This window comes from Chenopodium quinoa, unplaced genomic scaffold (assembly GCF_001683475.1).
Source record: "Chenopodium quinoa cultivar QQ74 unplaced genomic scaffold, ASM168347v1, whole genome shotgun sequence".
Taxonomy (NCBI): Eukaryota; Viridiplantae; Streptophyta; class Magnoliopsida; order Caryophyllales; family Amaranthaceae; genus Chenopodium; species Chenopodium quinoa.
In genome coordinates this window covers 718,714-741,287 of record NW_018743977.1, presented here as the reverse complement: position 1 = coordinate 741,287, position 22,574 = coordinate 718,714, and the positions used below count along the sequence as shown (strand labels likewise).

General features: G+C 35.4%; 1 protein-coding gene across 1 annotated transcript; it reads left to right on the top strand.

The window, feature by feature from the left end:
* Positions 1 to 1,435: 1,435 nt before the first annotated feature.
* Positions 1,436 to 22,358, top strand: LOC110689668 (myosin-6-like). Its single transcript, XM_021866438.1, has 39 exons — positions 1,436 to 1,923; positions 3,625 to 3,753; positions 4,119 to 4,262; positions 5,102 to 5,247; positions 5,485 to 5,644; positions 5,794 to 5,852; positions 5,933 to 6,092; positions 6,803 to 6,952; positions 7,045 to 7,181; positions 7,289 to 7,435; positions 7,520 to 7,621; positions 9,087 to 9,144; positions 9,245 to 9,346; positions 9,664 to 9,701; positions 9,796 to 9,922; positions 10,009 to 10,179; positions 10,266 to 10,397; positions 10,493 to 10,602; positions 10,687 to 10,747; positions 11,584 to 11,761; positions 11,871 to 12,076; positions 12,535 to 12,654; positions 13,151 to 13,249; positions 15,591 to 15,803; positions 15,937 to 16,076; positions 16,193 to 16,307; positions 16,396 to 16,440; positions 16,547 to 16,630; positions 16,712 to 16,882; positions 18,666 to 18,815; positions 18,900 to 19,091; positions 19,884 to 20,012; positions 20,140 to 20,210; positions 20,289 to 20,388; positions 20,523 to 20,579; positions 20,881 to 20,937; positions 21,295 to 21,375; positions 21,585 to 21,667; positions 21,779 to 22,358. The coding sequence occupies exons 1-39, from the start codon at positions 1,921 to 1,923 to the stop codon at positions 21,891 to 21,893; spliced, it is 4,542 nt and encodes a 1,513-aa protein (XP_021722130.1). The 5' UTR covers positions 1,436 to 1,920; the 3' UTR covers positions 21,894 to 22,358.
* Positions 22,359 to 22,574: the final 216 nt, after the last annotated feature.

Here is a 22,574-nt window from a genome sequence, read left to right as displayed (position 1 = left end):
GCTGGAATAAATATCATTTTCTTTTTTTTGAAGAAATATAATTACAGGATAAGATAAAAAAATCATTAATATTATTGTATATTAAGAGGTGATTTTTAAGGATTTTTTTTTAAGAAAATTGGTTACGTTTATCACTATGTTATAAGCCAACTAGTGTGTGACCTGGGCTTCGCCCTAGGTGATACTTTGAATAATTTCATTTATATTAGACGCTTTAAAAGATTTATTAATTTATTTAATGTGGGTACATTAGAATACAATTACAACAATAATTTATTTTGAATTTTTATTTGTTTTTAATTCTAGCTAAGATGGTAATACTTTGTATGCATTTTTTTATTAAGATTATTGGAAGATAATGTGGCATGATACTAAACCTTGTTGAATGATGGTGTGACGCTATACCAGTGTAAGAAGGGATACACGTGGCACATACACAATTTTATGATCGCATTTTAATATATGGTATAGATATATGAATAAAGTCATAATATCTGCCTATTAAAATTATGATACCCTCTATCAGAAAATGTCAATTTTGGAAAAAAAATCAAGAATTATTAACTTTCCAATTAGAAGACATAAAAGTTATGTTCATTTCGATTACGTTCAAAGCTACTCCATATATCTCCAATGTGTGATCCCTTGATTGTTTAGTTGATTCATCTTAATAAGTACTTTAATTATATCAAACATTTACTTTTTTCAGAAGTTGATGATTTGCCGCTTCCTCACTAATCTAAATTAATTCTACTAAAGTTTCGAACATTGCAAAATTAATCAGTTACACAAAATCCAACACATTTATTGCATATATGCAAATATTTACAATAAAATTTCATAAATATAGGCGTAGGACATTAGAGCCAATTGTATAAACTCTTTCTAATGAATTAGCCACATCGCGCGCATCAAATACCCCAATTATAAGTTTAATTACGTCTATTATACAATACGTAGTTAAAATTAACTACTGGTATGCACCCATTTATTTAAAAGACCTTTTCGATTTACATTAAATTACAAATAAAAAGGTATCTTTTAATAAGATTAAAAAGAATGCATCAAGATTGAGTCCTAAATGATGATGTAATAGACGCCAAAATCTTTGGACCTAGACTTTTAGCATATACTTCTACCAAAATTATTAATAATATAAGATCTACCCTTAATATTTTATAATTAGGTGCATTACAACAAATAAATAAAGTAGAATAAAGATTCAAGACACATGCAAAACGACGCGGTTTTGGCTACAACTAAACAGCACCGACCCAAGAAATGTGAAATAGGTTTCCAGACCCGCGTCTAACAATTCAATTTCTGGATTCAGACAACAAAAATGGGTCCCACAACAAAGGGTATTTTCGGAAATCTTGTTTAAGGCTGCTTAATTAGTTAATTTTTGACACTTTTTTTCCTTTTTAATTAGCAGCTTCATTATTAACTAAAACTCCATAAATCTGCAATTTGAAGGAAAAATATAAATTACAAAATAAATAAAACCCAACTTTTCTTTGCTTATAGCAGGGTTTATATAACTTTTTCTCTCTCTTCTTTGTCTCTCTTCTTGAGTAATTAATTTGGGAGAAGATTTAAGCTTTTTGGGTCCAGCATTTTATTCAAGTATTTGGGTTTAATTGTTTTTGGATTTTTTTTTTTTAATAAACAGTGAAAGAAATTATTTTTAATTGAAGGATAGTTTGGAGTTGCAGCAAACAGAGTTTGGAGCAATTGGGTTGATTTGATTTGGGCATTTTTGAAGAAAAAAGGAGGAATTTTTGAAGTTTTGATTTGGGTTTTATTGGGGAAAAAATTGGAAATTTGGAGTTTAAATGAAGTGGGATTGATTGGTAGGAGGAAGAAAAAGAAACCCAGATCGAGAAGCAACTAGGGGACTTCGATCCGAATTAAAGCAAAATGGTAATATTTTTAAATTGTTTTTAATTATTTGGTTTATAATAATTTTTGAATTTTTGTGATTTTTAGTTGCATTTGTTTTAATTATTGTTGATTAATTGACTGATTTATACTGTTCATTGACTTAATTTGACTGATCTGTTCTTCATTTGAGCAATGTGTTTACTACATTTGAAGAATAATTTGAGCTTATTTTGAATTTTATTTTCTTAATGTCACGCTGCTAAATTTAGTTATTTATACATTTTGATTTGCTTGGAGTATTGCTTTTGATCTATCATTCATTTTTCGATTTTAGTATGCGTATTAAAGTTCTTCCATCTTTTTGTTTTTGTTTGTTCCGTAGATTGATATGGAATGATTTTTTCCTACTAAGTAGAAAACGAAGAATATCTGAATTGTGAGCATTTATTATTATTTATTAGAAAGGGTGCTCAAGTTATGATTTTATTCCGTAGAAGGTTGAGTTCTTGAGATTAGATGAGCTGCCTAATGGATTTTATTGGAATTTTGATCAGCATTTATTCCTGAGCTTGTCGAAGTTCTATATTGCTTGTGAAGTTATGATGTCAATATAATGGTGTGATAGAAAGGATGAAGGAGAGAAGAACTTATTATTGTTCCTGAATCCTGATCCTAGTTTTGCTGTTTCCTCTCTTTACATTGTAAAGGTTTACATAATGGGGGTGGTAGAGTTTGGGCGTAACTTAGGGGAAGGCAGAACTTTTCATATTGACCCAACCTGCAACTGGGGGTCGGGGGCCTTTTTTAGCCAATCTTTACTGCTTATTTGTTGAACCAAGAGTTTAAGCTTTATAATTCCTAGGTGCCAATGACCCGGCACCTTATGATCTATGTTACTTGGACTCGGGTACCCATGTCCGTCACGGGTACGTGTCCAAGTGTCTGACTCGGCTATTTTATGAAAATTTCCATGATTTTGAACAAAAATGAAGTGTCTAAGTGTCCTACCCATGTCCGAGTGTCAAGGGTGCGACACGGGTACTTGAGGTGAGATGAAGAGTCTGGGTAACATAGCTTATGGTCATCAGTCTCTAATGTAGTGAACTGTAAACTTTCGGTCACCATTTGAGCATGTGCCATATCAGTGGACCTTGTAAATGCTATGCCTGACATTGTGTTTCAAAGAGAGAGAGAGAGTCTCTCATGTAGTGATCTGTATCTTTTCGGTCACCATTTGAGAATGAGCTGTATCAGTGGACCTCGTAAATGCTATGCCTGATATCGTGTTTCTAAAAGAGGATGATCCGCATATAGTGCTAATATGCTATACGATAGGCATTAGTCTTACTAATAACGTTCCTCTATAGATAACATGGCTACTCTTACCCCTTATAGTTGATTCAGATCTGAACGGTGATTAATGGAGGGTCATTAGTTTTGAGTCATGATTTGATATAAAATGTAATACCCAGTTATTTTCAACTAAATTTTAAACTTTTAATGTGCTATGCTGCTATGTGAAAAGTTTTAGTGACTATAAAATAGCATTCATCTAAATATAACAAGCCTACTCTTACCTCTTTGACATTCCAATCATATGTTCTTATTCTCTTACTTTGGTGTTTATGTTTTTTGCATACTTTAAACTGTTTAGAAATGTTATGCTATATAAACTGATGCTCAAGTTGAGATGGAGCTATAACCCCAAATGGAACTAAACATTGTTTTTGTATTTTTCAGGCTGCTTCAGTCAGTTTAGCTGTCGGATCTCTTGTTTGGATTGAGGACCCTGATGTTGTCTGGATAGATGGCGAAGTAGTTGAGATTAATGGTGAAAATTTAAAGGTCCTTTGTACTTCAGGAAAAACGGTGAGTGCTGAATTGCCTGGTCTCATGGCATATATCTTAATGTATATGGCCTTAAGTACAGCATAAGTGATTCTTTAAAGTAGGCGTATCCGCTCATATGAATCTTCTTTACTTTCGTGGACCATGAGCTCTACGCAATTGTGCATGTGCACACGGCTGCTTACTTTCCACTTGAATATTTTTTATGTTCCTCATTGTTTATAGTTCTTTTTTGCTGGCTGTTCATGTTCAATTAGAATGATTTTTGTCTTGTTAGATGAGTTTTAGTGACTAAAAAAATGGCAATGTTCATTTTTGTAAATTCTGTAATTCTATTACTCTATAGTAACCTTTATGATGAATTTGTGCTTTCTTGTAATATGCAGGTTGTAGTTCACGCTTCAAATGTTTACCCTAAGGACCCAGAAGCCCCTTCATGTGGAGTAGATGACATGACAAAGCTGGCTTATTTACATGAACCAGGGGTATTGCAGAATTTGAAATCTAGATATGACATCAATGAAATATATGTAAGTGATATTTTCCTGTATAAGTGTAAATTTATAGGTATACCATACTACCATGTAATAAATAATTAGCTGTATCATTCATGTTTGTGGTGGAGTAGTTGATGAATAATGCTATCAAGTATCAACTTTACTGAGATGTGAATGTGATCATTTCTAATACAATCTCTATTGAATGTTTAGACAATTTTTTTAGGCAACATTAGCCTCAACAATCTGGAATTTAGGTTGGGTGCACCCAACATCATGAAGTTTAACTAATTGCTTGCACACCACCAATTATTGATTGGGGTGCAACGCATGCTATTAATGGGTATTTTTTGGCACTCAAACTGAGACATTTCTAGTAATTAAAGGGTAATTAATTGCACACTGAGACCTTTCTGGTAATTAATGTTTAATTAATTGCACACGTTGCGCCTCAATCAATAGTTGGTAGTGGCTAGTGATTAGTTAAAATACGGGGTGTTGGGTGCACCCAAGCTATACTCAGGGAGGCCAATTTTGCCTTTTGTTTAGACGACCTGATAACATTTTTTTTTTTTTTGGGAATATTATTTTATTATATCATAACAATGGTGTTGAATTGTTGATGATGAGATTAGTATTATTCTATAATTAGGTGCTATAATTTGTTATTATTTGATCTGATCGTTTTATGTAGTCTGATTTGATTTCCAATAAATATCGAGGACCTAAAATAAGCTACAGAGCGTAACCTTAGAATTTTATCAACTCTAGTGTGATTTAATCCCTTCCATTGCATCCAACACAATGTCTCTTGAAACTCTGTTGGTGACTTTTGACCTCATTGGTCCTGATAAACAACTTTGTGTCTACAGACTTATACTGGGAACATTTTGATAGCTGTAAATCCTTTCAGAAAACTGCCTCACTTGTATGACATACATATGATGGAACAATACAAGGGGGCAAGTTTTGGTGAGCTAAGTCCACATCCTTTTGCGATTGCAGACGCTTCCTACAGGTACTGTATACTATTTATCTTGTATAAGGTATCGGTTTCTTATTGCTCTCAATCCTAGAAAGATATCAAGAGGGAAATAGGAGTTGAACCTACATGTTTCTCTCTGCAACTTCTTATTACTTACTCATTTGGGATGCTTTTGAAAAATAAAACCTGTTGGGTGATGAGTTATGGCTTATGGGACATTACTTCAGTACCTGTTTATGTAGCTCAGCAGTGTGTTATATCTGCTTACAGGCTTATGATGAAGGAGGGAATCAGCCAGTCAATTTTAGTGAGTGGGGAAAGTGGGGCAGGTAAAACAGAAAGTACAAAATTGCTTATGCGTTATCTTGCTTATATGGGGGGTCGAGTTGCTGCATCTGAGGGAAGAAGTATTGAACAGAAAGTTCTGGAGGTAAAAATGCTTTCTCCCTCAATTAAGTATAGCTTTAATTGGTTTCAGCTCATATCTATTATAGAGTGGAAAATGAAGTTGTAATTTGCCGTTTGACTTCATCTTGTGTGACTTATTAATGAATCTGTTCTTATTCTTGCATATTGCAGTCTAATCCTGTTCTGGAGGCATTTGGCAATGCCAAAACTGTCAGAAATAACAACTCCAGGTAATTTGATTTAAATGATTTCTGGAGATGCTATAACCATTTGAAGCAGCATTTGTTTGATTAACGAGTAAAAAATGTAGTCGCTTTGGGAAGTTTGTGGAGCTCCAATTTGACCAGAAAGGAAGGATTTCTGGAGCAGCAATAAGAACATATTTGTTGGAAAGATCTCGTGTGTGTCAAGTATCTGATCCTGAGAGAAATTATCATTGTTTCTACATGCTCTGTGCCGCACCAACAGAGGTAAGTAGATTGCAATGGCTTCCCTCTTTAATATTAGCTGTCGATTTATAAGTTAGGAAAATGTAGAAGGTAGGCCTCCAATGACATATCAGTTTGGTAAATTCATTGTAGGCGAATACTCCTTGTTATCCAGGGCTTCTTTCTCGTCTTCATTTGATAAAATATGTCTAAAAGATCTATTCTACATCACCTTTTGGAATGCCATATAGATAGCTGTCCTATTTATGATGTTGTAGATGTTTAACCCTTGCTGTGTCACTTTTCCTTGGAAATACCTTGATGTAAGAGAGAGGGATTTTTTGCCGTAGAGTGTCTTGGTTTTATCTCTGGACCATATTCTGTTTTTTTATTCATAACTGGACCAGAATTGTATGATGTAAGACCTGTAACGACACTTTGTTGTTTGACCTCCTGTTGTTTGGGTGAGGTTATCTAACCATTGCCTCTGTGCAAAAAGATTTCATCTATTGCAGAGTCTGTCTTTCCATTTAGTCTTGATTAGAAACACATTGATTAGCATGCAGCTGTGCATTTGTAAGAGCTAGATCATAGGTTTATCAGATAATTGATATGGTCAGTTTCTTTGAAGCATGCTATGCTGTTGTGAGCTACTCTTGAAACTTTATCGAAAAATATTTCCTGAGGAATGTTTGTGCGTTATTATTCTTTCCTATATGTAAATTATGTTCAGTAATGGCTCTTGGCTTCAGGTTGTTCAAAAATACAAGCTGGGAGATCCGAAAACATTTCATTATCTGAATCAAACGAATTGTATCAAGTTGGAGGGGGTTGATGATGGCGAAGAATACCTTGCAACCAGAAGAGCTATGGATGTGGTTGGGCTTAGTCCTGATGAGCAGGTATTTATATTCCCTCTACATCCCTTCCCCCGGTTTGATAACCCACATTGTAGAAATTTTACATGAGTTAAAATTTTATTTTTGATTTTCAGGATGGAATCTTTCGGGTTGTGGCAGCAATTCTTCATTTAGGAAACATTGAATTTGCAAAGGGGAAGGAAATGGATTCATCTGAGCCCAAAGATGAGAAGTCCCGGTTCCATCTGCAAACGGCTGCTGAGCTTTTCATGTAAAACATGCATTCTGTTGATTTTGTTGAACACCAATTCAGGAAGAAAAAAAAAATTTCTTCAGTGTTATCCTCAAACAGGAATTATAACATGTTATGCTGTTCAGGTGTGATCCAAAAGCACTTGAAGATTCTCTTTGTAAACGCATAATGGTTACTCGTGATGAAACCATTACCAAATCTTTGGATCCAGAGTCTGCTGCCCTTAGTAGAGATGCCTTGGCTAAAATTGTATACTCTAGGCTGTTTGACTGGTAAGAACTTAGATTTGTGATTTTTAGTATCATGGTATTATTAGATTCTGCTCGTATCAATTCCTCTGCCATCTTATGCTGTAGGCTTGTCGATAATATTAACACATCAATTGGTCAAGATTCTAATTCAAAGTTCATAATTGGAGTGCTGGACATCTATGGATTTGAGAGTTTCAAGACAAACAGGTGCTTAACCGGTATGCCTTTACTTTTTATGGTTGATGGGAATATGTATGATGGAGCATGGGGGCAGCAACATCTGCTTGTTTAGTTGAGGTCCATGGTGGACATTATGCAATGACTTGCTCTGAAGTAAAGATGACTGATCGATCTTCAGCCCTGAAGCTACTAACATTTTCTTGCTGCAATTACTTTCTCTCATAGTGATTTGCATCTTTTCATTTTGCAGTTATGCTTGTCAAATCAAATGAACATGTTGACAATAGAGAATGTGAAAAGTTTCTATTTCTACGTATTTTCGTTTTCTTAGTTGTTCTGTACCCTTTATTTGAGTATTTTGAAATAGTTGTTTCATTTGTCCTTTTGGTAAGTTTTATGAGTAGGTCACATGAGCTATGCTATCACATGGGCGATGCTTGTCAAATCTTATGAATTGTTACCTTTGGCCCATTATTCTTAAAAATCTGTGCTAATTAGAAATGGAAAATCTATTAAAAAAAATTACTGTTGTGTAATATTTTAATATCAAGTTTGGTCCATATGTGACTGAAGTTTCGAAATTTGAATTTCTAATTGAGAAAGAGTAGCAGTAATACTGTCGTTCTGTTTTGGTATGGAATCTTACTTGGACTTTTAAAGTGCGTGGGCTGCTCTGTTGTTTATTGAAAAATCTGAACAGCAGCTTAGAATTGTAAGCTGAACTTCTGAAAAGACTACAGCTTTGCATGAGATTATCTAGTAACAGTATCATTTCTGTGCAAAAGATACCGTCCTATTAGGCACTATATGTTTACGTTGGATTTATGGTGCTTATCTTAACGGAGAAAGTGTTAACTCACTTAACTGTTTTTGAATGAATTAGGTTAATGATTTCAAGGAAAACAATTCATAATTGAGTCGTAACACCTTGCTGGATATATTGCGAGTAAAAGTGAACTTTATGATATCTTTATAAGATGTTGATCAAATATTCTTAATGGAGTGACTACTTTTTCATCAATCAAAGATTTGTTATACATTTCTGAACTCATATATGGAAATCAATGGTAGGAGCCACTTTGTGGCTGATCATCTCATCATTAATTGTTCATCCAGTTTGTTTTGTCTTTTCAGAATTTTTTGTGGTGATTATTATTGAATTTGTTACTGTGATGAATGATGCATGCTCTTTTGGGACATTCAACTCTTAACCCACCTTCTATTTCTTTATCTTTCCCATGACATTATGGCTGGGTGTAAGGCAGGAAAGGAAAGAATTGGATATTACTTTTTATCTAGTTGAGTATCTTAATTTAAATGTATGTATTCAATTATATGGTATTATGAAATTATGTTAAGATCATTCTTCTGTCAGTTGAAATTGCTTTCAAGAGAGAAACATGTAAATTCTTGCCCTTTACTTTTCTACCTGTTCCTGATATTAAATTTTTATGATAAGTCATTGTGACCACTAAGTTTGGTGCCTTTGCAGTTTTGAGCAATTTTGCATTAATCTAACCAATGAGAAGCTTCAGCAACATTTTAACCAGGTTTCTGAATCAATAAGCGATTAAGCGAACATTTTCCTGCTTGAGAATTGTTCCTTCTCCTTTTCATGTTTTGGTAACACATTGAAAATATGTCATGCAGCATGTCTTCAAGATGGAACAGGAGGAATATGAAAAAGAAGAAATAAATTGGAGCTACATTGAATTCATTGATAATCAAGATGTTCTGGATCTCATTGAAAAGGTTGGTGTCCTGAATGTTTCCTGGTATTGTAATGAGGGGTTGTCCTTTTCGTACTCCTTTAAAATTATTCTCTAGGGAGTAGGGATAGTCCTAAAAACTGAGAACACAATAAAATCCTTCAGTCGCTTTGTGAATGTTTGGTTACTCTTTTTTGTATTATCTTCCTCCTGCTCAGTTGGTTGGTGAATTCTTGGTTACTCTTTTGCTTTATAGGCAGTATATGATTTAGCCTGTTAATTATTTTGCACTGCTGTGAATTTATACTGCATTCTCGTAAGTAACGTCTTTTTCTTCATCTGTGAACTTCTCTTTTTCAGAAACCTGGTGGAATCATTTCTCTTCTGGATGAAGCTTGGTAAGCAGAGTGACAAATGTATTATAGATACAGGAATTTAGCATTCTCTTGATAAAAAAATTACATTTTTGATGATTTTTCCCCCTCTGGACAGTATGTTCCCAAGATCTACGCATGAAACATTTGCCCAAAAGCTGTACCAGACGTTCAAAAACCATAAGCGTTTCAGCAAGCCTAAATTAGCTCGTAGTGATTTCACTATCTGCCATTATGCTGGTGATGTAAGTTAAAGTTTTCACTGCATACGTAGGTTGTTGCCATTAGTCATTAAGTTCTGTAGCTTAAGGGATTTCGTACGTGTCTGTAGGTTACCTATCAAACTGAACTGTTCCTGGATAAGAACAAAGACTATGTTGTTGCTGAACACCAAGCACTTCTAAGTGCTTCCAGATGTTCCTTTGTAGCAGATTTATTTCCTCCTTTACCTGAAGAGTCTTCTAAGTCATCAAAGTTTTCATCAATAGGTACCCGCTTTAAGGTATGTCAATATTTTGTTATATTGCCTAATATGTGTGATTTTATGTAAAGCTTGTCTTTGTGATGTTCTTTTTTCTGTTTATGTAGCAACAATTGGTTTCACTTCTTGAGACGCTGAGTGCAACTGAACCACATTACATTCGCTGTGTGAAGCCAAACAATCTTCTTAAGCCAGCAATTTTTGAGAATCAGAATGTCCTTCAACAATTACGCTGTGGGGTGAGGATTACATGTCCTACTTTTCTTTTGGACATCGTCACCTGAAAGTGCACTGTATGTTTGTTTATTCTGACTTGTTGTATCTTCTATTTTAGGGGGTCTTGGAGGCTATTAGGATAAGCATGGCTGGGTACCCCACTAGAAAACCATTTTTTGAGTTTCTAGATCGGTTTGGAATTCTTGCACCAGAAGTCTTAGATGGAAGGTAAACCATGTCTTTTCCTGCACGTGATGTTGCTTGGAAATGAAAGTATGAAACTGATTTCTTTTATTTTTTTTTATATTTTAGTTCTGATGAAGTCACAGCATGTAAGCGGCTTCTTGAGAAAGTGGGACTTGAAGGCTACCAGGTACCAGAATCATGTTTTGAAAATCATCTTGACTTACTTGGATGAAATGTTTATTTACTCTTCTTGTTTGTTACACTCTTTGAAAAGTTGACATTAGCAATTAACCTAGCAAGCATTTTCCAAGCCCATACATTATTGCCAAGCTATCTTCACTATTTTTTCACCGACCTGAGCATAATACTGGTTATATATATCTCTCTTCCATTATACACCAGTTTCTGTGTGGTTGCTAATACGTAAAAAGGGGCATTGGTTCAAAGGAGCTCTGTTTGTCTAATACATCTGGGATTGATAACAAATCTATTCTTCTTCAAAACGTTTATGACTTTTTTTTTTCCTTCTTATTGTGATGATATACAGGACCATCTGCTGCTGTCATGATTTTTAATTCTGTTACCTTGCATGAATTTTAATGTTTAAATAAGTGTGTATTTAATCTGTGATCTTATCATCTTATGTATGTTAGAAATCTCTGATGATATGCGAAGCTCGGTTGTACAATATCTGACTATTCATTGTGGTAAAATTGGCTGGCCTAATTTAAGGTTTCATCATATAGTTAGCCTAGTAGACTTGTAGCTGTCCTTGATACTCTATTAGTGCTTTATAATCACAAGAAATTTGACCAATAACTTGTAAAAAGGTGGATTTTGGACTTCTTAAAGAACTTTTGACATTGTAAAGTTTGAAAAACCCCATCTGATTGCTCCTTGAAATCTTGAATGCTACTCCTTGAAAAAATTTCTATTTGTTTTCATCATGTCGTCTTCTGTCATGGTTTGCTACTATACTTTTATCTGTTGGTTACTTACCTTAATTGCGATAAATTGTTGCAGATAGGTAAGACAAAGGTTTTCCTCAGGGCTGGTCAGATGGCTGATTTAGATGCTCGAAGAAGCGAGGTGTTGGGACGATCAGCAAGTATCATCCAGAGAAAGATCCGTTCTTATCTGGCCCGCAGAAGCTTTATCTTGCTCCGTCGTTCAGCAGTACATGTACAAGCTTTATGTAGAGGTATATTATCGCAGTGTATCCAGCTTTGCTTTCCAAGCATCTCTGATGAACGTTTTTTTTTATCTACAACTCAATTATATCTGCTATAACTTCACTATTTATTATACAGGACAACTTGCTCGTCATGTGTATGAGGGCATGAGGCAAGAAGCTGCATCCTTGAGAATACAAACAGCTTTGCGGATGCATCTTGCACGAAAAGCATACAGGGAAGTTTACTGTTCTGCTGTCGCCATCCAAAGTGGTATGCGTGGTATGGCTTCTCGTGATGAAATCCGCTTCAGAAGACAGACTAGAGCTGCCATATTTATTCAGGTATAGGAAGAAATTAAATAATTTGATACTACCTCCATTTCAGAATAATTGGCACTACTATTCATTATTCTTCTATTAATTTTGACCTCATATTTATGCTAATATAAAATTTTCAAATGTTATCGTTTAAAATGTTGTTAAATTAGTATTAACATATAAATTTACAATATGAAATTTTTATTGTTTTTTCATATATTCTTATGTATTAATGGTCAAATTTATTTGTTGGCATGTGTGACTGGTCAAACTGTTTATTCTAAAGTGGAGGGAGTATTAAATTTATATTTCCAGTTTAGTTGCAGTTCATTGTGAAATTCATAAGCAGATAACATAGAGATTTCTTTTTTATTACCTTCCATTTAGAACTATCTGTGATTATAGCTAAAAGATTTCTAACGTTATCCCTTTAGCTCTTTTGTAAAATTTGTAATAGTGCTGATTTAATCATTTACTTCCAGAGTCACTGTCGCAAATTCTTGGCTCGCACACGGTTCTTAAGATTGAAGAAAGCGGTCATCAGCACCCAATGTGCATGGAGATGCAAAGTTGCTCGTTCTGAATTGCGAAAACTCAAGATGGTGATTTTTTTTTTTATCTTTTTCTGTAGTATAACATTTATCATTGCTATAGTAACTGATGTATTGCTGCTTTTTCTGAATGACTACCTACTCTTGTTGTCTGCCTTGTCCCTGGAACTTTTCCCGAATTATTTGGCCTATATTGCATTTGAAAGAAAAGGAATACAGAAACTTGCTAGTACCTTCTAGAGTTTATTTTATTTTATATTATTTTACTTTATTTTATTTTTTATTTTTGGGTGGATTGGAGAAGGCATAAAACAAATGAGAGATTCACACACTTTACAGGTGTCTTAGTGTCTTACAGAATGCTTTCTGTCAAATAGAGGATTTTGTTTCAACTTTGTTGTGCCATTTGTATTTTTCTTCTGTGATTTCTTAAAGGTTTTGAAAATATAAATTACGTTTAGTACTGTTTAATCTGTTATGGTGGATTGGGTGCTAGTTGGATCCTTGGCGCCTTGTTTATTTACCAACATTTTTTCTGGCAATGCAGGCTGCACGGGAGACAGGTGCTCTTCAAGCTGCCAAAAATAAATTGGAAAAGCAGGTTGAGGAGCTTACTTGGCGCTTACAACTGGAGAAACGCATGCGAGTCAGTTTTTCTTTCCTCTACTAGCTGTGTTGTACTTTTTCTGTTCATTAAATATTGAAGTGTTCCTATTATGTAAAGGTCATAATTATTGCAAAATTTCTTTATTTGCTTATGATTTCTTTTTATCTCCTCATGATATGATCACATGGTCCTGATGTTTAATTTCTTTCTATCTCTCACATTACATAAAATCTGTGAACATGTTTCAATATTTACGTAACAAATGAAGTGTATTTCAATTTCAAAAAATTTGTGATTCAGCTCAATTGTAAGAGTAAGATTTGAATTGTGTTGGTAACACATGGATTATATTCTGATTGAGATACCGAGTACATTTATAATATGTGGAATGGGCATTTTATTTCATGTCATTAACATCCTCAAGGTTGGCAAGGGTAGAGCTGTTCAGCATGCTGAACCTGGTGTAAGGCGGGGCGGGGTGGGGCATGGTAAGGGTCATCTTCCTCAGTCTGGCCTAATTTTAATTTTGGCCCAAGAAGATGAAAATTTGTAATCAACTCCATTTTCAGCCATCAGATCTTGCCTCATTCTTTAACATCATTTTATTCCTTCATGAAACTGAGATCACATGCCTTTCTTCAACATTATTGTCAAACTTCATTGATTGAGGATAGTCATCATGTGTCTATCTTCTCTTCAGTAAGATAATCAAATTCAAATACCTCTCTTCTGACATTGTTTTTGGCCAGTTGCCTTCATCTTCATTCTCAGCCATCTGATCTTTAGATCTTGATGCTATAACTACTATAGATTGTGACGGTGAGAATGAGCTAGAAGAGAGAATAGGTGTAGCCCGTAGAGGAGAAACTCTTGGTTACAGCTTAAAGGAGAGAGCTAGGAGGGCAGTGAAAAGCCCACTCCATCTAGCCCTGTTTAGGGCTCCCTAAAATAAAAAGATACCGGGTCTGACCCTGTAATAATGGGGCAGGTTAGGGCCTTTACTGGGTCTTTACCCATTGTATAGGTATAGGCAAAAGGTTGCATATTGTTAGGTAAAAAGAGGATTGTGTTTATTAAAAAAGTTTGAGCAACACTAATGGGGAAGATGTTGTAACTTGTAATTTTTACTCTCTCTTCATATCTGCATAGTATTGATGGTGAACTTTGAGAAGTGACCAGATGCTTAAATCAACTTAGTAATTATTACAGTATAATTTTAGAAAATTTACATGTTTCATGAGGGAAAAATGTTTTTGCAGTTGAAGCTCAATATCCTTTAGGAAGCTATAGAAGCAGGATTGATCATGAAAGAGATTTGGCTGTTAGCATTAGATTCCTCTTCTTCTTCTTCTTCTTCTTCCTCCTCTTCCTCTTCCTCTTCCTCCTCCTCCTCCTCCTCCTCCTCCTCCTCCTAGGAGGTCACCTATCCTAGTACTACTCTCAATCATTGTGGCTCAAGTCAAGCGATGTGACAAAATTTTACATTGGCTGTCACTGGCGTACTGTAACCCTCCTCCTTTATCCAGGCTTGGGACTGGCAGCGGGAAACCTACTGGCAGAGTTAAAGTTGTAAGAGTATGGTAGATACTAATGGGAGATATGAAATGTTCTTTGTGATTAATACTGATCTGAAGCAAACTTCTCTTTGGTGCTCACTAAGATAAGGGGCATAGAAATGTTTCATGCTTGAACAAAAGTAATATGTTTCACTCATTAGAAGACTTGATCAAACATCACACTGTTACAGACATGTGACATGAGCCCATGGTGTCCTTGCATTACTTAAGAGTGAGCAGGCCTCATATGTAGAAAGCCTTCTCTTGTAAACTATAAATGTATCATGCTATCCCTTTTTTTAGAATCCTCGTTTGTAACTGCTTGCTGGTAGCAGAAAGATGGAGGGATACAATTCCCTAATTATGTAGGATGACGTTGGAAAATTATTTCACTTCATCTGCTGACTATTCGAAAGGGATAGATAATATTTGGGCTATTGCTGAAGAATAAATAAATATTGCGATTATATGCCTTCATCTTACAAAGTGTAGAAGAAATTTATCCTGTTGTATCAGGCAGGCTTAAGAGCTTTCTCCTTCTGCATGCATCATCATTACTCCATTTTCCTTTCTCATTGAGTGCATTATAGTATTATCAGTAGTAATTATACTAAATATCCTATCAAATTTAGCAACTTTGGGTTGTATCTGTTAGGTGTTTTTCTGTGAAGGATTATTACATATGAATTGCTTTGTGGTTTACTTGCTAAAAAAATTACAAGACTAATATGATGATTATCATATTTTTCTGCTTTGAAAACTTATTATGTGGTCACTGCAGTTTTTCCTGTTCTTTTTCTTGAGTCGGGATTCTTTGCTTGCAGTCTGATCTGGAAGAGGCAAAAACACAAGAGAATGCAAAACTAAAGACCGCGTTGCAGGAGATGGAGCTTCATTTTAAAGAAACTAAGGAGTTGCTCGCAAAGGAGTGTGAGGTTGCTAAGAAAGTAATTGAACATGTACCTGTTGTACAGGAGGTGCCAGTTGTTGACAGTGTTATTGTGGAGAAGCTTACTGCTGAAAATGAGAATCTAAAGGTTAATTGGTCATGTTATGGTTTTTTTGTTTTCTATTACTTTCTTGGGTTATTATTTTCTTGTAGTCTTGTCTGAATCCCTTTATGATATAGTCTACTGTATCCTTAATTCAGTACAATCTTGTTATTGGCAGGCCTTAGTTAGTTCGCTGGAGCTGAAAATTGATGAAACAGAGAAGAAATTTGTAGAAACTAGTAAACTCAGCGAAGAACGACTGAAACAGGCACTTGATGCAGAATCAAGAATGATAAAGCTGAAGACAGACATGCAAAGGTTATTCGAGTGCTAATTTTTTTCATGTTTCATTTCACCTATAACTTTTTCATACTGGATACTCATACTACTACGTGGTTTGAATATGCTTATGGAGTGGTAGTCCTTTTCTACAGACTTGAAGAGAAAATTTTTGACATGGAATCTGAAAATAAGGTCCTTCGACAACAATCATTGTTATCTGCACCTGTAAACTTAAGTTCAGGAAGTACTCCAATAGCTGTGACTCCGGTACTTTCACTTTCTCCTATTCATCGGTGTGTCTGTACAATCTTACTTCTCAATTTGTCTCAAAATCATTTTGTTTGTTTTGCTGTAGAAATTGCCAAATGGTCACATAGTCAATGAAGATTCCAGAGTCAATGTAAGGCCTAATTTGGCTTGTTGTTTTTTCCAGATTCTTACTGTATATGTTTTTCTATGTCATGTCAACTGCACACTCTAAATTCGGTGCTTTATTATTTGTGTAGGAACCACAAAGTGTAACTCCTGTCAAAAAATTAGATTTTGAATCTGAACAGAAGTTTGGACGATCTCAGCTTGAGCGTCAACAAGTATGATATTGAAAATATTGGCTGCTTAGAAATGGTCATTCGTGTGGACATTCTAATTCAGAGAATGTATCTTTGTTGCAGGAGAATGTTGATGCTCTAATACATTGTGTGACAAAAAATATTGGCTTCAATCAAGGAAAGCCTGTGGCTGCATTTACAATTTACAAGTGTCTCCTCCATTGGAAATCATTTGAAGCAGAGAGGACTAGTGTGTTTGACCGCCTTATTCAGATGTTTGGTTCTGCCATTGAGGTAATTAAGTTATGTTATATTTGATCTATGCTCAAACGTGTAAATGCCTTCAAAAGTCGTTATTTAGCTGCAGAGTATTAAGGTTGTGATCTTGTGAGGCTGTTATTTCCTTTCAGTTGCAATTTGAATTTCTGTTGTCAATAGTAAAGTTTATCTGCAATTATGTTTTGAAAACCCTACTGCTTTTGTGTACAATGTTCTTTGTATGCTTTCTGGTAATTGTCACAACTGATAGCATAACTTCCCCACTCCCCCCTTTGTTCTTCGCATGTGTTTTAATTTTGCTCTGAGATTAGTGGAGAAGCTGAGAAATAGCTCTGCTACTGCTAATTTTATTGATTCGGTATTTTTGTATTCGCATTATGCATTTATTGTAGTCCTTTTATTGAGATTGGCTTAGGTGGAAAAAATAAAGATAAAAATAAAAATTGAAGGACCTTTTGTAATATTTTATAGTAAAATGTAAATCTAATACTTCCTCCATTTCTATTTAGATGACTAACATTCCTAAAAAGAAATTGTCACAATACTTGATCTATACTATAAATGGAAAGGTTTTTTTTTTTTCTTAATAATCACCCACAATTAACCAACCTCATTCCCACCTAATTAACTACTCTCTATATAATCAGCCCAACCCAAAACACCATCCCCATAACCCAACACTAGCCATCCTACCATGCCGCTGCCACTTCATCCCAACAAAACCACCACGCCAATCCTCAAAACCACCACCCTTATAAAACCACCACTCCGATCTACCGAACCACCACCAAGCCAACCTTATCTAAAAAACCACCACCAAAAGCACAACCCCGATCTAACGAGCCACCACCGAACCACCCTTTGCTTCCTCGCCGAACGACCACCCCAGCCACCAGACCACCAGGTCCACTATCACAACCACCTTCACCCTCAACGAACTTTATTTTCTCTCTCCTTCACCACTTTCCCTCCTCAACCACTAGATCCATAACCCGCCCACCAACACTTTCAGGTCACACCTCCAATAGTTGCCTCCACAATCGTCATCTTTGTTGTTTTGGGGTAAAACAGGTAGAGGTAAAAAGAGAGAGAGAAAAAAATTCAGATCTGAAAGATTGCATATGCTTGGTGTTGGTTTGATTTCTTAATCTTCTTTCTCCTCTTCTCAAAAATTCAAGCCCATTTTTATGAGGGTTAGATAGGGGTGGTCCGTGGTTAAGTGTGGTGGTAGTGGTCAGATTTGGTGGTGGTTTAGATGGGGGTGGCAGCGGCGGCAGTCTAGATGAGGGCGACAACGGCGGGGGATGAGGGTGGCAGCATCGGTGGTGCTGGTTTGGATGTGTAGGTGGTTTGCGAAGTTTAAGGTGATGGCAAAGTGCCAAGGTGGTGTCGGTGGTGGGTTTGCCGACTGCTGCAATGAAATGATGTTTGATGCTACTTTGATTAATTTATTTAAGTATTTAATTAATATGCTTTACAAATAACTAGGATTAAGATGTAACTAATATACATTCTCTCTCCTCTCCTTAAAAACTGTGCCAAGAGCTATAGGTCATCTAAATAGAAACGGAGGAAGTACGAAGTAAACGGTAATGACAATTAGTGATGAACCATCTAATAGATACTTGGAATAGTTCCCAGCAGTAGGAACGATACTAGGCTATTTTAAAAGTTTAAAACTATGAGTCCTCTTTCTTATGATTATTCTTACAATTTTTTTAAAATAATTGCCTCTTACTCCTTTTAAAAGTTGCACCAGTAAATTTGGCCCCCTTATCAGTATTTTGCTATTTTGTAGAATCAAGATGATAATAATGAGCATCTGGCTTACTGGCTATCAAATACATCGGCTTTGTTATTCCTTTTGCAACGGAGCCTCAAAGCATCTGGGGGTGCAGCGCAGCGCAAACCTCCGGTCCCTACATCTCTCTTTGGGAGAATGACTATGGTACCTGGTTCTGATAACTAGTGATCCGAGCCTTTGTTTTGAAGTGAATATTATCCTTGTTAACCTATATGGAAATTTTTTCAGGGTTTCCGCTCCTCTCCTTCCTCCTCTACTCTTGCTGCAGCTGCAGCTCTTGATACTGTACGCCAAGTGGAAGCCAAATATCCGGCTTTGCTTTTCAAGCAGCAGCTTACTGCGTATGTGGAGAAAATTTATGGCATTATTCGTGACAACTTGAAGAGGGAGCTGTCATCATTACTTTCCTTGTGTATCCAGGTATTCTTGAAAAACTTCTTTTAGTTCTTCCATATTATTCATCTATGTAAGGGATCAAATGTGCCTAGGAAAAGGCCTTTATGAACAACACTTATTATACGGGAAAAAGATTGCGTACTTTCACACTCTACCTCAAGTACAGTAGCAGTTCGTGACATTTATCTTATGTAGTCCTTTTTCTTTTTCTTTTCTTTTTTTATATGGCTATAATAAATTATGACTTTTGATTGCTAGAAATCCATGCAGTGCATAAATCAAGCCAATTTTATCAAGTTGTGTTAAATAGTAAAATCTATAATCCAAATGAAGGCTATGACGATCCCACCTAAAGCTAAGGTGAAGGGTTTTGGTTGGTTCTAGTGAACACTGTCTTACTCATGGAGCATCAAATCTTTTATATCTAGAGCCCCTGGATTTTGAACAAGCAAGCTATCTAGGTGGTACTGATTTTTTCTAGCAGTTGCAATCAATGAACTAATGAAGTCTATTAAGTTATAATTATTTCCACGACAAGATTTTGAGTTGTCACACCATTGCTAAATTGTACAAGTTTTCCTCTTCGCGATGCGGAATTATAATGTTAAGTCGTACGAGCATGAATTATCCTTCATATACATGCCTTTATGTATGCGCTTTGTAATGTATGCGCTTTTATGATAGTGTTGTGCCTTTTATGATAGCTTCCCTTCTTGATGTTTATACATCTAATCTTTCGTTATTTGTTTATTATTTATTTATAAATCCTTAGTCTGGGATTGAATTTTGTCACAAATATGCACTGCCCTTTTTCAGGCGCCAAGAACATCCAAGGGAGGTTCCTTAAGGTCAGGCCGATCATTTAGTAAAGAGTCTGCCACAAGTCACTGGCAGGGTATTATTGACAGTCTTAACTCACTTCTCAAAATGCTGAAAGAAAATTATGTAAGCAGATCTCTCTTCTTTTGCTGTTTTCTATACTCTCATCATACACTTGCTATCTTAATCAGAATATGTCGTATATTGTTGGGTGGCTTTGTCTTCATTTTCTTGGAAATGAATGTTCATGCAGGTGCCTCCAGTTCTCTGTCAGAAAATCTTCACACAGATATTCTCATATATCAATGTACAACTCTTCAACAGGTAAGTCCTGTTTTTGCACTTTCCTGGAAATGAGATTTTCTGCAACATGTGTTTAACAAGCTTGTCTGTAATGTTCAGTCTGTTACTGCGTCGTGAGTGCTGTACTTTTAGTAATGGAGAATATGTGAAATCTGGGTTAGCTGAGTTAGAACTCTGGTGTGCCCAAGCAAAAGAAGAGGTAGCCTTCTTATCTTTCGCCAATTGTTTTTAAAATTATCAGCAGCCATTGTCATGGTTCTTCATGTATTTGCTCGCTAGTTTAATTACATGAAAAATTTGAGATATAATATTAGAATACTATTACTTTCACAGTATGCAGGTTCATCCTGGGATGAACTCAAGCACATAAGACAAGCTGTCGGGTTCCTGGTATGTTCATTTTTTTTATACCTGTAGTTGACAATATGTTTAAGGATGTAACTTTTAGTCTTATCACTTCCAACCTTTTCCTGCAATAGTAAATTGATTAATTGCTTTCCATCTCTGAAATCCTAGTACCTTGATGAACATATCTTCATCTCCGAAAGAACAGAATATAATACATAAAATTTATTTTTAATTCTTTGAGTCTGCAATATGCCCTATCATTCTCTATTTCTGTTTTTGTTACTATTTGATTGGTGAAGCTTGAGTCTCGTACTTATGCAAGGCTGTGCTATTTTAATCACAGGTTATACATCAAAAGTACAGAATATCTTATGACGAAATTACTAACGATCTCTGCCCTGTAAGTCTCTTCATCTTTGTTCTAATCTAAATATATCCAGATGAGTCTAATGTTCAGGAGCGCTGGATATTTGATGGGTCACTTTGTTACTCCAGTAATAGAGATCAAATTCTCTGGCCAGATATATAGATTTTTGATAAAGCTTGGAATCTTTGCTATTCATCATTCCGTAGAAACATTCTACATTGTTGATCTACAGGAACTGATAGCCTTTTGTTTTAGGAGTTTTAATGATTTCCTGTAGATTTTGGAAATGGGATCATGGACTTATTCTTTCAGAATATATAAAAGAAAGGGAAAAGATAAATATGTTGAATGCACAGATTTGTTCAGTGCTAATACGTGGTTATGTTTCAGGTATTGAGTGTCCAGCAACTGTACAGAATATGTACCTTGTATTGGGATGACAACTATAATACTCGAAGTGTATCTCCTGATGTAAGTCTTCTCTCTTTGTGGTACTCATATCACCATCCTATGTTTCTTGGACTAGCGTGCTCATGTGGAAATGAGTATGAGTCAAATTAAAGTGCAAGTGTCCATACCCATTTTAGAGGGTTTGAGTATCATAGCTGCCAAATTTTACAGTAGTTGATTGATCACTTAGGTGCTCATCAAATTTGTGTACCGTTCCCCCTTTCCTGCAGGTTATTGGAAGCATGAGAGTCCTAATGACTGAGGACTCCAACAGTGCCAATAGCAATTCCTTTTTGTTAGATGATAGTTCCAGGTAAAGTATTTAGCAAAATAAGTTACTTTTATGACATTATATGCTTGCTTCTATCAATTATTTCACTAAAATGACTGAATCATGAAAATTATGTACGATTTTTGGATGCAGCATTCCATTCTCAGTTGATGACATTTCCGGTTCAATGCATTCAAAAGACTTTGTTGATGTAAGACCAGCTGAGGAGCTTCTTGAGAACCTCGAGTTCCAGTTTTTACATGAATGAGTTACAGAAACTCATGACTCGAGAACATTCCTTTTTTCCATCCCTCTTGGCGCCTAAGGTGACGGTGCAATTATTTTATTTATTTGTTTGAAGTCTCCTCACGCGTGGTGTTAGATTTAGTTTATTCTTTCACACCCATCATATATATGTAAATTTCTCATATAGTGTAGGAAGGGTTGAAACTTGAAGTTATAAATTTTCTCCTTTTTTTTTGTATTGCCAATATTGGCTTATTTTTCATACATATTTTTTTTTACAAGTTTCTTCAATTCATTTCTTCGCCTCCCAATATTTATTAGTACCGGGGGCAAGGTTGTTTTGTTATTTTGCTCATGTTAATTAGGGTGAGAGGTTGTTGAAGAGTGTAGTCTCTAAATTTTCTTTTTTGTACAAAGAAACAATGCTTATATCGAAAATATGCAATTGTAATGACAATTAATCAGCTATGGAATATGTATTTTATTATTTTTGTTGCGTACTCCTATTGAAAAGGATTTGTTGGCCTTGTATTTCTGCAGAAAACATCTTACTCGTGCAGCCGTGCATGGTCATTGACTACCACTCAAGCATGCATGAATGCATGATCTAATGCATGTCTTATATTTTATTTGTTCTTCGTCAAGGAGGTTTCAATCTGTTAAATTGTGTAGTAATGTCTTTTTCGAGTTGGAACACAAGTGA